This window comes from Nannospalax galili, unplaced genomic scaffold, assembly GCF_000622305.1.
Source record: "Nannospalax galili isolate Female #2095 unplaced genomic scaffold, S.galili_v1.0 scaffold525, whole genome shotgun sequence".
NCBI classification, from domain to species: domain Eukaryota; kingdom Metazoa; phylum Chordata; class Mammalia; order Rodentia; family Spalacidae; genus Nannospalax; species Nannospalax galili.
Window position 1 is genome coordinate 2597531 of NW_008353937.1, and position 13265 is coordinate 2610795.

Consider the following 13265-nt stretch of genomic DNA (forward strand, 5'->3'; position numbering starts at 1 on the left):
AAAAAAACATGTGCTATTTGATGAATGGAGCACGTGGTACAAGCTCCCCAAAGCTCAGGTCCTGGTGGGGCCTGGTCCCTTTCAGGCCACTGCAGCCTTGTGCTGTAATAGTCTGGGGCTGGCTACCTGGATCCCCTGACCTTCCTGCCACCTCTCTACCTCTGAGCCTGTCTTGGCTCCAGTGTACTGATTAGGCCACCTTCCCAGCAGCATGAGGCCCCGGAGTGCAGGTGCACAAGTGGCTGTGTGTTGACATCACCGCCCCAGGTCACACACTTTTTGTACGGCCTTTTTGTATGAGACCCTCGCACTACCCTTGCCTCTCATCCTGGCATTACCTATGCCTCTAGCCTCTTCTTCAAACTCCTCAACACATCAATAAAATGACCACATAAAATGTAAAGCAACTGGGACAGTGGAAACCACGTTGGCAGCTGGCCAGGCCTTTAGAGGAATGAGTGTGCAGCGAAGGCTCTGTGTGAGAGGACTCCAGGTAGGGAGAAGGGGATCATGGGAGCTAAACTGCAGCTACTGGACACCAATGTGGTGCTCTCGGTGGGGATATGTCTGGTTCTGAGCCCCCCTAGCAGCCAAAAGTGATGTTACTGAACTTTTAAAGAGGAAAGCCCACCTACTTGCTTGAGTACCTAGCCACCAACTCCATTGACTTTGGAGAAAATGGCCCAGGCTTTAGAGGGTGATTGGGAATTAGAAGCTTTTATATTAGATGTGCAGCTGCTTCCTCCAGAGGATGGCGGGTAGGTGTTAAGGGGTACATAGAAGACCAGCAGTCGGGACCCTTTGGTCAACTCTCTTGTCCCCTCCCAGGCTTGACTATTTTCTCTTCCGTACAAAGTTTTTTACTTCATCTATGAAATGATGATGTTCCCAGATCAATTCCAAGGCCAAGCTGACTCAAACCTGACTGTTAAGTTTAGGACTATCCAAGATTCGTGTCAACTGGAGAGTCTTCTGGGGTTTCAACACTGTCCTTGGGAACAGGCTTAGGAGGGCTCAAGTGCCTGACCTTGAGGTAGTTCATGCCTTTCTCTGCCTTTCTTCCCTAAGACACACTCCTTATCCCAAAGCTGACTTTGTCTCCTGAGGTACTTAGTGCCCTGTTCTCCTGGGCACCAGAGGCAGGGAGGGAGGACAGGCTCCCTAGGACCTAGGATGCAAGTACCCCTTCCCGTGTTGGCAGTGGGGACTGTGTGCTAGCCTAGGGTGAAGGCAGGCTAGTCCAGCAGGAAACCACCAGCCTTTCTCTCTGCCACCGTGCAGCCCTGGGGCTATGGATGTTTCAAATGTTTCCTTCAACCCCTGAGGGAACTGGGTGTGGAGTTCTGCCCAAAGGATCCTCTGCAAGTGTCTGTCCTGTCTTCTCATTCCTCCCTGCTGCCCACTGAGTGGTGCAGGGGCTTTGTGCATTGGATCTGGGACCCTGGGTATGCACCTGTCAGAACCTGGCTCTCATCACCCTGGATGGGGGAGACACTGCACACTCCAGGGCACGGATAGCCCAGCCTCAGTCTGTGTGGTTTCACTGATAGAAACCAGCTGTTCTGAGCCCCGGATAGATGTAGCCATTTGGCAAATGGCTTCTGGTGCCTCCAGTCTCCTGCCACTTGTGGCCTAGGTGCCTAGCTCCTACACTCACCCAGTCTACTCAGACCAGACAGGGAAGACATCTGTGGACCCTCAGTGCCCTGGGGGGTCCTGGAATCCTCAGAATCAGGTCAAACAGGTCCTGCCACAGGGCTCCATGATTTCTGTGCCCACTTTACCTCTTGCTCCTCCCATGACAGTCTCTGACCAACTGGCCTTGTGATGCTCTCTGTCCTCCTAGAAGACATGAGGGACATGGGACCTCATAGGACACATTGAACACCTGGGAGAGTCTTGAGACCCCTGCTCAGAGAACCGTGTTCCTGTCCTCTGTCCTCTTCAGCCCCAGTGGTTATCTGTGGCCAGCTGCCTGCTTTCCTTTCTCCTGGGTCCTGCAGAGTGGACCCCTGCCAGCCCCTGGTCCTCGAATTGTCTTCTATTTATAGCCCTGGTTTCTGCAGCGCCTGCACCATGCCACAGCATTAGCCCAGCAGTGGCTGCCGGAGGTGTTCTGGGTCAGAGAAAATGAAGTCCATGACTCCAGCTGGTATCAGGCATGAAAAGCAGTTATGGGGCTGGGGCAGGAGGGGCAGTGGTCCACAGTCCATCTAATGCTTTCAGAAAAGGGACACATCACTCCCCAGAGATGCTTGTACTGAAAGTTCTCCTGTTGGTTACCCATCTTCCCCAATCCTGCTCCACCCTTGTATGGGGATTTGCTGTCCAGATAGGACCACAGTTCAACCAGCATGAAGGTTCTCTACCTCAAAGGCATTTTTAGGCTGTGTCTCTGGTCCCCTCATGCTGCAGGTGTGATGTGGGGGTGGCAGCTCCAAAAGGGGCTGCACACAAGGTGGCCCTAGTCAGAGAAGCAGAGGGATGCCACCACAGCTGAGGTAGCGTTGGTGCCCAGCACTGTCTCTGGCTCATTCCCATGTTTTCTTGCTAGTGTGGATTCCAGGGAGACGGGCCTCCTCTCCCCCACTACCCTGTCACGGGAGGATGTGTCTTCCCCAGCTGGTGTCTAGGAAGGTGCAGTATCCTTGTGCCCGGAGGACTGTGGGCTGATGAGAGAGGACTGTGGACTGAGGAGGGAGGACCGTGGGCTGAGGAGGGAGGATAGGCGTGACTGTTTACTAGTCACACACCAGGCAAGTGTGTGCAGCCATCCCAGTGCCTTGTCCTGAGGGCTTCCTAGGATGCAGGATAACCCTTGGCTGACAGGAGGGATGGTGACCCTGAGCAAGGCTGGAGCAGCCAGCCCTGGAGAGTCTCCTGTCTTCTGCAGCGTGGGGGAGGGGGAGAAGGAAGCTGCTAGGTACAGCCAGGTAGGAGCCTCTCCTTTACTCCCAGCCTGGGAGGTGGGGACACTCACGCTGGCTTTGATGACAGAAGGCTCTCTCCTGTGCCCTGGGAAAGCTGGCTGCAGGGCCAAGTGAGGTTCCCTCAGCCTGCCTGCCTGCAGCCGTGAAGAGCCCGGGGCTGGGAAAGATTAACAGGCAGGCAGGGGGAGGTTAGATGAACCACGGTCTGGTCCTGGCTACCCTGACATCCCACACCGCGCTCTTCGAAGAAACAAGGAGCGAGCCGTAAAGAGCCAGCTGCCCTTCACAGACTTACACATAAGCGTCTCTCCCTTAACGGAACCAGCCACGGGGACCACACTGACACCTGCTTTCTCCCTTGTCCCCATTTTTTTTGAAGAGGGTTCAATTACGCCTGGTCAGGCTTGCTACTCAGGAAACAGTTATTGAGGCCCAACCTGTGAGGAGCAGAGGACTGGTGGGTGTCCCCCATGTCCCATGGAGAAACTGAGGCTGGGGACAGAAGCCAGGGCTTACCAGGGGCCACAGTGGGAGCCGGGATGTGGCCATCATTGAGCAGCTCCAGAAGGGTGATTCCGGAGCCTGAATGCACACCTCTGGCACTGGGGCCTGTAGTACCACGTAGCATGGTATTACATGGTCTCCTCACAGCCATTAGTGTTGGCATCCGCTGTGCTGTATCAAAGAGGGAATGAGGCTCAGGAGTGGTAGCAACAGGCCTTGGGTGTCCCCAGATAGGAACAGGCATACATACCCAAGTCCCTCTGCTCCTCACGCTGGGCTTAGCAGAGCAGGATGAGCAGGAGAAAGAGCAGCCCATCCTTATGCAGCCTGCATGTGGTGCCAGGGTACCACTGGAAGTGCTTAGAGCCTACAGACTGACTGGTGGCCAGGGACCCAGCACCCCCAAGCTGAGCCCAGCCTGGTCAGATTTGGGCCAGATGATCCTGTACATCCAAGGATGGAAGATGCAGCTAAGTCAGACTCTCAAGGGCAAATCATAGCCTGAAAAATGTAGACTAGGAAAGAGAAGGGTATCCCCCTTTTCCTCCCCATGCCTGTGATGGGGCCCTGAGCCCCCACAGTGCCCCACCCCTGAGCGCTCTGCAGTGAAATCTCAGCACAGTCTGGCTGTTGGACTACTTCACTTTTTCTTACCAGATTGTAAGCTTTCCGTCCAGCAGGGCTTGCTCACCACCGTGAATACAGTCCATAGTCCTGCCCCATGGTTTCTGGTTCTGACACAAGCAGAGGAAGGATCGACTGGAGATCCCAGGGCAGTGGCCAGCGTGTCCCTCCCAGGTGGCTGTGGCTGGAAGGCTGTCACTGACCTCAGCCCTTCCAGGGTGGCACAGTCATGCCAGTGTCTACCAAACTCTACCAGTCACTCCCGAGGGTCCCCAGTGCTCTGGCATAGAGGGGACGACAAGTAAGGGACTACCCACCTCTGACCATCTCCTGTCTCTCGCAGATGTGCTGGTGGATGGACAGCTATGTGACTGCGAGGTGGCTACTGCCTGCCAGGTTGGTGACCCTGTGTCCCTGGAGGTGCGTCTGACTAACCGGAGCCCTCGCAGCGTGGGGCCCTTTGCCCTCACCGTGGTCCCTTTCCAAGACCACCAGAACGGCGTGCATAACTACAACCTGCATGATGTCATCTCCTTCGTGGGCTCCAGCACCTTCTATCTGGATGCGGTGCGTGTGTGGGCTGGGGGTTGTCTCCACCACCCACCTGCTCTGGGACCCTCAGAGCACTGCCCTGGGGGTCAGATCAGAGCTGCTCCTGAGAGCTCCTGCTTCCAGCAGTGCCTCCTGGCAGTGGCCACCACTGTACACCCAGCCCCAGAGGGAGCCATGAACCCCTCCTAGAGCTGGATTCATACCCTTGTCCCCCAACACCAGCATTCCAGCCACCCCCACTTTCCTTCCCACATCCCTGCTCTCACAGTGCCCCCCAAACAGTTTAGGGAGGAAGTCAAGTCAAAGCAGCTCCTTCCAAAGATGAAAGGTGCAGCAGTGCACCAGAGGCAGCACAGAGCCAAGGCCTGTGTGTCCCGCCCTCCCCATTACCCTGATGTCAGCTGGGTTCAAGCTCTCCCAGTGACCGCAGGTCCAGTCTGACAGCTCTTCCTTCTCCCACTCCAGGTGCAGCCATCAGGCCAGTCAGCCTGCCTGGGGGCCCTCCTTTTCCTCTACACTGGGGACTTCTTCCTCCATATCCGGTTCCACGAGGACAGCAAGAGCAAGGAGCTGCCGCCTTCCTGGTTCTGCCTACCCAGCGTGCACCTGCGCGCCCTGGAGGCACAGGCCTGAGCCGCTCACTCTAAAGGCTCCTGCCATACCCAACTTTTCCTATCTGCTCCCAGGAGTTCCCCTGCTGTGTGCTCTGTTCTTGACCCCCCTCACACCCAGTGCAGGCCTGGGTCCCTGTCCCTGTCCCCTGGCCAGTGCTGTGGATGGTCCTCCCTGATCTGCCACCTCCCTTTGGCCTTAGAAATGACAGCCAGTGTGAGGCCCATTTCGGCCTTTGATTCTCCTGAGAACTGCTCTCTCTAGGAGCACCGTTGGCAGCTCGGATAGCTTGGGTGACCAGGGTGAGCAGGTATTCAAGTGTTCCCCACCCATCTGGGTGCTGGGCTCCAGGTCTGTGTGTTTGTGTTGCCGCATCTTCCAGTAAAAGGCCTTGCTCTACTCCCATTGTGTCTGTTTACAAGCTGGGTGATGGAGTGGGAGGGGTAGAGGTTAGGCTACAACTCACCCAGCTACACCCTGCCAGGTGAAGAGTCCAGATCGAGTTCCACTTCTCAGCCAGCATGGCGGGCCTGCATTCGTCTCAGAGATAGCAAGATAGTCAGCCTCTGCTCCCTGTTACCGCGACACTGACTCGCTTCCCCCACAGAGCAGGGGCTTGAGCCCCATGCAGTGGTGCTCAGCCACTGGGTGCCGCTGTGCTCTGACTGCCTCTACCCCATGCAGCTTTGTTTTGTCTCCTGAACATCAGCCTCCCACAGTGGCTCACAGAAACAGGAAGTCAGCAGGTGTTGAGGAACCTGACCAGCTCAGGTGTGGGCCTCGTGACCCCTGCAGCCAGGCTCTCGTTTCTCTTCACTCCAGATCCCCTGCAACACCACAGACATGAACAGAACCCAGCACCAAGCACCTCAGGCGTTGGTTTACGTGCATGGCTGCCTGAGTAGAACTCAGGGCCTTGGGCTTAGAGCTCTAGAGAAGCCCCAGGCCCACAGTATAGAGCAGCGGAGGCCAGAAGGGAGGGTGTTCTCAGATGAGGCCACCTGGACAGCACAGCCGGCACGGGCAGGTGTTGGGGAAGACAGGCACCAGGTAGGCTGTCTGGGGTCCCAGTGCGCTTTGGTGACTGACCCTTCCATAACACTGATGGAGGGTAAGTAGAGAGGTTCCCTTCAGACCTTCAGGCTCAGCACAGGGACCTTATTCCTTCCAGTTAACTAGGGCCATGATGTGTCTACTGGACCCGCTGTGTCAGGTGGAGCTAGGAACTCTGTCTCTCCCAAGCATCCTCCAGCAGCTTTGGTCACAGAGTGGGGCATTGTCCCTGCTACTAAAGGGTAAACTTCCCAGTGCTGAGAGATACTATCCAGCAGGCAGTGACTGGGGGTGGGGGCAGGTGGGGCCTCCCAGTGCTGCATAGCTGTCACAGCAAGATCACCACCACCCGTGGAATGCTATCACAGTGCCTCAGAACACATACAGTGTCTGGACCCCATCATCCAGGCTGGACCCCATCATCTAGGCTGGACCCCATCATCCAGGCTGCTCCCCATGGTTCTACAAGCTGCTTGTTACACAAAGGGGTCCCACAACTCTACTTCAGTTTTGACCCCAAGTGAGGGGCTCCTTTGCACACTGACACTGCACCAAGATGCCAGGCAGGCTATGGTGGCCCTGCTACCAGGCTTGGGCCACGTTCCACTCCCTCGGTCTCTGCCTTGCAGACCCTACTTCCTGCAAGTTTCACCCTTGGCCAGCACCCTACAGCCTGGCACAGGCACGCTGTGTAGACCTCTGGCGCTGCTCTTGTCTTTTTGGTAGAGGTCTGAGTCTTCCTCCTACCCTTCAAGCAAACCCCAGGGCAGGTATTGGGGCATGCACTGTTTGTGTGGAAGGTGAGGGGACATGCCTGGGTGGGAGTATGCTGGAGTAGCCAGGGTGAGTTGCTATGACAGTGAGCAGCTGGTGTTGAACTCCTCAGGGACACTCAGGAAGAGTAGAAACAGCCCAGCACTGTCCACCCAAGGAGCAGATGAGACACACGAGGCCTCACTTGCCAGCTGCAGAGTCATCTGACACCATCCTGGCTGAGGCACTGCCCCAGGGCCTACCTGAACAATTCATGTTTCTAGCAGAGGCTAAGCAGCCCTCAGGGCCCAGCAGAGACCATCCTCAGGCACCCTGGGTACACAGAAAATTCCAAGGAACTCTGGGGGCAAGGACTAAGGCAGGGGCCTACCAGAGGCCACTCAGCCCAGAAGGAGCCAGAAGGGGACTGCTGTGGCCTCTGTGAGCCAGAGTGGGTCAAGTGGGCCTCAGGAGGCCTGTTAGTCCTGGACCCCAGACCCAGAGAACAGGTTTCTCAGCTGCCCACCTCTGCCTCTTATTGGCATCAGGTGGGGAGGGGGCGTTATAATATGCTATGTGGTTATATAGGTGCCCTGCTAACTACTGACTACCCCTCAGGCTCAAGCATGATCAGGGAAGTAAACCTGGAAGGTTTGCCTGTGCCAGCAGATGGGGACCCTGCAGAGGCCCGTTGGCCTCCCTCTCCAGGAGCTCACAACAGGGGTGGCCTGGCCACTTGGGCTGCTTGTAAACAGAACAGCCTTTCTCATTAACATGGACAAATCCCCAAAATATACCCTTGAGCAAAACAGCTTGTGAAATGGTGGGCACAGCGAACTCCATTCACATAAAGAGCTGCCCACGAATTGCGCATGTTCTGTGCATCAGAATATGCCTATACAAACATGTTTCACAGCTGGAAAGGGCCCACACTTCTCTTAGTGGTGTGTCATCATGACAGGTTACAAGCGACACCCTGCCTGATGTCTATGATGGTGCAGGCCATGGCAAACTTGAGTGACGAACTTTGTCCTTATTCGCATCTCTATCCATGTGGTTGCACAGACTGATAAGCTGGTAAAATGGTGTTGGAGGAGATGTTAGAAATAACCCAGGCACCCCTAAGAAAACACCCACTTGGAACTGACTGTAGCATCCATGTTCTGACGCAGGAGGTGACTGGAATCGGAACAAGGAGGCACCGTGAGTGCCAAGGGCACTTGGGATTTTGTCCTGACAGATATGGAACCAGAGAACTGCTTTTGGGATGGGGTGCCCTTTCCTGGTATGTGTGTAGCCGGTCTTCTGGTGTATTAGTGGGTGGGAATTGATATAGGATGGGAAGATGGTGTCTCATGATGGTCCGAACCCCTCTCAGTTCTGAGCCTACACTGCTCACCCCATCCTCATATACCCTGCAGATGCTTCCCAGGTCTGAGCAGGGGACACGCAGGCCATGTCCACTCACCCCCGTGGCCGAGTGGCTAAAAACTGGCATGTTTTGTCCCCTGAAACTCACTAGAAAGACAGGGATCCTGAGGAAGACACGTGAAGGGCTGGAATCTACCTCAGCCGCTTCTGAACGCCAGTTGGGTCACTGAAGTTGGGTCTTGTTTTGTTTTTTAAAATAGGGTTAAAAATGCTAACGTGGGGAGCACTCTCACGTGAACGGTTTGTTTGGTTTAATCTCCTCAGTGTTCCTAGCAGTGCTTCAGTGTGTACTGCTTCTCTCCCTGTCCTTGCTTCTCTGTTCAATTCCATCCACATGTCCTGCCATGCCTCAAATTCCACCTCCCCAGGGACACTTCACATTTGTCCTTGTTGGGCTCCATTAGTTCTTTGCACGGGTTAATTTGTTAGCTAACACGCAGAAGAAAGCAGGGCTTTTCAACATGACAGGTGCTGCATGAGGACGGAACGGGCGCTCTGTCTCATTGCTGTTCAAGCACAGGCTGGACCTGATCTGAGATGGTTCAAAAGATTCAAGCATCATATGGGACCACTGGGGCTGCAAGCTCAGAAAAAACACTGTGATTATGATATACTAAGAGGCAACCCCAGTTCTAGTACCCAGGAAAGAAAATGAGCTACATGTGGTTGGCCACCTGGCTCCTGGGACCCTCAAGCAAAGTCTTCAAAGACTAAGACTGGCGCTGGAGAGATGGCTTGGCGGTTAAGAGCACTGGATGCTCTTGTAGAGGACCCAAATTTGACTGCCAGCACCCACATGGTGGCTAACAACTGTCCATTAACTCCAGTGCCAGGGGATCTGACGCCCTCTTCTGACCTCTGTGGGGATTGCACCACATGGGTGCACTTACACACATGCAGGCAGTATACTCATACATATAAACTTTTTTTAAAAAGAGTAAGACAGGAAGGTGTAGATCAGAAGAGGTTACCAACACAGTGGGTGAGCAGCCAGGGGAAGCCTCCTGAACTCAACCAGGAAAGGTGGTAGCTATAGCCCATGAGTGTACATGCAGCAGTGAGCTACAGTAAAGTGGGACTATTAGTCCTAGGACTGCGGAGCTGGCTGGGCAGTTAAAGCTCTTAGTATTCAAGCAGTAAATGTGTGGATCACAGTTTGGATCCCCAGAACCCATGGGAATGCCAGGTATATGTGGTGGCCTGTCTTTAATCCAGCACTGAGAAGGCAGAGACGGGGGATCCCTAGAGGAAGAGGGCCAGCTAGACCAGTCATATTGGTGAGCTCTGGGTTCATGAGTCATACTGAGTCATATTGGTGAGATACTGTCTCCATGAAGAAGGTAAAGGACAATCAAGGAACACATACACACACACACACACACACACACACACACACACACACGCACGAAAAAAATCCTGAGCCCAGCATCTGCCCCCATGGGGGGAAAATACAGAGGGAAAAGCTATGTCTTGACACTGGCTTTCATGTTGATTTCCACCAAACTCAGAGCATCCATTTTCAAACCTCTACAAAACAGGGGAGGGATGGGAACAAAGCCAGGGCCACCCTGTGATCTATTAGGAAGCTGCTTTTACCAGTCTGGGAACTGAATGACACCTTTAGTAAACTGACTGATGCCTTTAGTAAGAAAGGAACAAAAACAGCCCCCCTCTTACCTCCCTGAAGAGTGGAGATAATCCTGCCCCTCTAATCCTCTGGTTTCAACCCAGACTGTCTCTAGGAACCTGAGGTCCTGAACCACAGTCCCCAAGTGCCTTCCTTAAACCCCAGGTTATTCATCCATTTCAGAGTGACCCAAGACAACTACCACCCTCTTACCACTCACATGGAGCAGACATCTTAAAGAACAACACATTTGTTTAGGGGGGGGGGGGATGGACTTCACTTTTACTCCAAAGATACAAGGGTTTTCATGAAGAAAATGAATAATTCAGTTTAAAAACAAAGTTATAAACATACTAGGAAGCAATCCATTATGGATGAGGTTCAGAGAAAACAAAATCACAAGGCACTGGCTCGAGAAACAGATAATAGATTTTACTGTTAAAAAGTGAGGTTGGTGTGAGAAGTGAACAAGAAAATTAAGGTGGGGAAATAACTGGGCATCATAAAGAATCAGACCGAGCACTTGTAAATGGTAACGGAAAATAAGAATTGACATGAAGCATTTAACAGCTAGGCTGAGGAAGCAGATTAAGCCTGCCTCAAGAACAAACTGCAGAGTCGGGGATGGAGCTGGAGATGTTATTTTAACAAAAGCCAGCCCCAAAGACCACGAATCTGAAAGCAGTGGGGTGGGGGCGCAGTACCACAGTCTTCTGTGTGTGCAGTGAAGGTTCCCCGGGGAAAGATCAAGAGAATGGAGGGGCAAATGAGTAAAAAGCCAAGGGCTTCTCAGAAGAGAGGACGAGACCCATGGACTCCAGACACCCATAAAATTCCAAATAGAACAATGTTCAAAACACACAAGTGACACATTGGTTGTAGGACAGTTTCAGAAGACCAGCTGAAAAGGGGTGACCTCCAAAGGAGTAGCAATCTGATTGACACCTGACTTCTCATTGGCAACCACAGGATCCAAAAGTCAGTGGGATAATCTCAATCCTGAATATACTTTCCAATTGGTGATATGACATGTTTACATTAAGAGTTTTCTACTGATAACATTTCAGTAGAGGAAATTCAAAAGAATGACGCTACAAGCAGACCAAAGTTGATACCAGATGGATGCAAGAAAAGGACTTATAAGAGAGAACATATGTTTAGAATCTGGGTAAGCATTTCCTGTATAAGAAATAACAAGTAATAACCAGATTATAGACTGATGTTATAGATCACATACTAACGATCAAACTGGAGCTAACGGGTTAACAGACACAGTGAGCCGTGCATACGCACTGACGGAATGGGAGGAATTCTACAAAGGGCTCTGCTTTTAAATCACAGGCTCAGGAAGACAGCATTCTTGGTGATGAACTTCAGACTTAGATATGATACCTTAAGTATGGAACTTTCCATTTTGGAGGCAATGCTAGGAAAATAAAAATAGCACAAACAACTTCTAAATTAGCAAAACCCCAAAACTGGAATGAGGGAAATGAATCAAATAGCCTTGACGAAGTCCTGAAAAGAAGAAATGAAGGGGCTAGAGGGTGTGCCTCACATGTGCAAGGTCCTGGCTTCAATCCTCGACTGTGCCACACGATGTGTGTGTGTGTGTGAGAGAGAGAGAGAGAGAGAGAGAGAGAGAGAGAACATGGTGGAATAAAGCCCCAGTCATAACGATATAGGTAATCCTAATAGTTATGATTAATATAGCACTGTTAGGCACTATTCAAAGATCTTATATAATCAATGTGCTCTCTATACCATGTATAATCTACACAATAATATCACATATTGTAGTGAAAATTCCTTCTGGGAGACACAAACAATGCACGGCCCTCTCCTCCCTCAGTCGCTGCGGCAAATGGAGGCTTGGTTTTGCCAAACTACAGTCTGGGAAACCAGGACATTTACCAGGCTTCCTACAGAGCAATGGGTGAGTGTTTACTTACAGGAGTGTGAGCACTCCCCTCCGAAGGTCACACTGAAAAACTTCATCTGAGCATGGATGATGATCTCCGCACAGCTGCACAAAATGGTGCGAGCCCCGCCCCACAGCGTCCGTGGTTCATGGTCCCTCCTTCCTCCCCGTTGCGCAACTGGGGCCAGCAGGTTGGTTGGGAGGTGAGGCTGGTTCTCCATGCTCCTCCCTCTGCTTCCCCCGAGTCTACTCAGCCCATGTGGAGTCACTCGGAACTGGATAGCGTTAGTTGTCAACTTGAAACACCTGGTTAGAGGGAGCCTCAGAATTGTCTCCATTGGAGCGGCCTGTGGCCATGTCTGTGGGCCATTTTCGTGATTGTTGAGTGATGTGAGAGGGCCCAGGTCACTGTGGGTGGTGCCATCCCCGGGCAGGTGTTTCTGTGTTGCATAAGAAAGCAGGCTGAGCACAGGCCAGGGGAGCAAGCCAGTAAGCAGCGTTCCTCCATGGCCTCCCCCACCTCCTGCCTCCAGGTTCTTGGCTCAAGTTCCCGTCCTGGCTTCCTTTGATGATGCACTTTGACCAGGGAGATATAAGATAAATAAACCCTTTCCTATTTAACCTGTTTTGATTGGTTAGTGTATTTTATCACAGCGATAGAAAGTAACTAGAACACAAGCCCTTAAAGAAGATCTACTCTCCCTCATCTCCAGTCAACATTCTGTCTTATAAATGCCATATTTTTTTAAAGATAGTGCAGCTTGAGGGACTAGGAAGATGGTTCAGTTAAGCTGCATAAGCATGAGGACCTGAGTTCAATTCCCAGGACGCATGTAAAAGCCAGGCCCAGTGGTGTGTACCTATAACCTTAATGCTGGGAGGCAGCTGGCCAGCCAGTCTATCCAAATTGCTGAGTTCCAGGGTCAGTGAGAGACGGGGAGACTCTATCTCAAAAAACAAGGTAAAGAATGATTGCAGATGACATCTGGTGTTGACCTCTGGCCTCTACGTGCACAAACATACAGGCACACCAGAACACACATGAACACATACAATAAACTATAGTAAGACTCAAATAGAACTATGAGAATAAACAAAGCCACAGTCATGGTGAGATTTTTGTAACGTGCCTTTGTCTGTGATTGAATGAACAAGGAGGCAGATATGAAGGACGTAGGTTTGGCCAGATGTGCCAACATATATCTGTACCTCAGTCAGAAGGCTGAGGCAGGAGGGTCATGAGTTTAAGACCAACCAG

General features: G+C 52.3%; 2 protein-coding genes across 12 annotated transcripts in view; one reads left to right on the plus strand and one right to left on the minus strand.

Annotated features, from left to right (window-relative positions):
• Trappc9 (trafficking protein particle complex 9) overlaps positions 1 to 5621 on the plus strand; it is a 551206-nt gene extending 545585 nt beyond the window's left edge. For all 4 annotated transcript variants that reach the window (XM_029555013.1, XM_008851069.2, XM_008851072.2 and 1 more), the window contains 2 exons: positions 4402 to 4625; positions 5076 to 5621. In XM_029555013.1, the coding sequence (XP_029410873.1) occupies positions 4402 to 4625; positions 5076 to 5243 (392 nt within the window). In that variant the 3' untranslated portion in view covers positions 5244 to 5621. The remainder of the gene's footprint in view (positions 1 to 4401; positions 4626 to 5075) is intronic.
• LOC115067366 overlaps positions 1 to 12123 on the minus strand; it is a 13961-nt gene extending 1838 nt beyond the window's left edge. For 2 of the 8 annotated variants that reach the window (XM_029555015.1, XM_029555014.1), the window contains exons 1-5: positions 12039 to 12123; positions 5689 to 5752; positions 4089 to 4168; positions 3447 to 3605; positions 1785 to 1842 (exon numbers count right to left, since the gene is read on the minus strand). In XM_029555015.1, the coding sequence (XP_029410875.1) occupies positions 1785 to 1842; positions 3447 to 3605; positions 4089 to 4168; positions 5689 to 5752; positions 12039 to 12084 (407 nt within the window). In that variant the 5' untranslated portion in view covers positions 12085 to 12123. Of the gene's footprint in view, positions 1 to 1784; positions 1843 to 3446; positions 3606 to 3684; positions 3878 to 4088; positions 4339 to 5688; positions 6043 to 12038 lie in introns of those variants that run through there. The other 6 variants (XM_029555018.1, XM_029555017.1, XR_003846785.1 and 3 more) reach the window with 5 other exon arrangements.
• Between the last annotated feature and the right edge of the window lie 1142 nt (positions 12124 to 13265).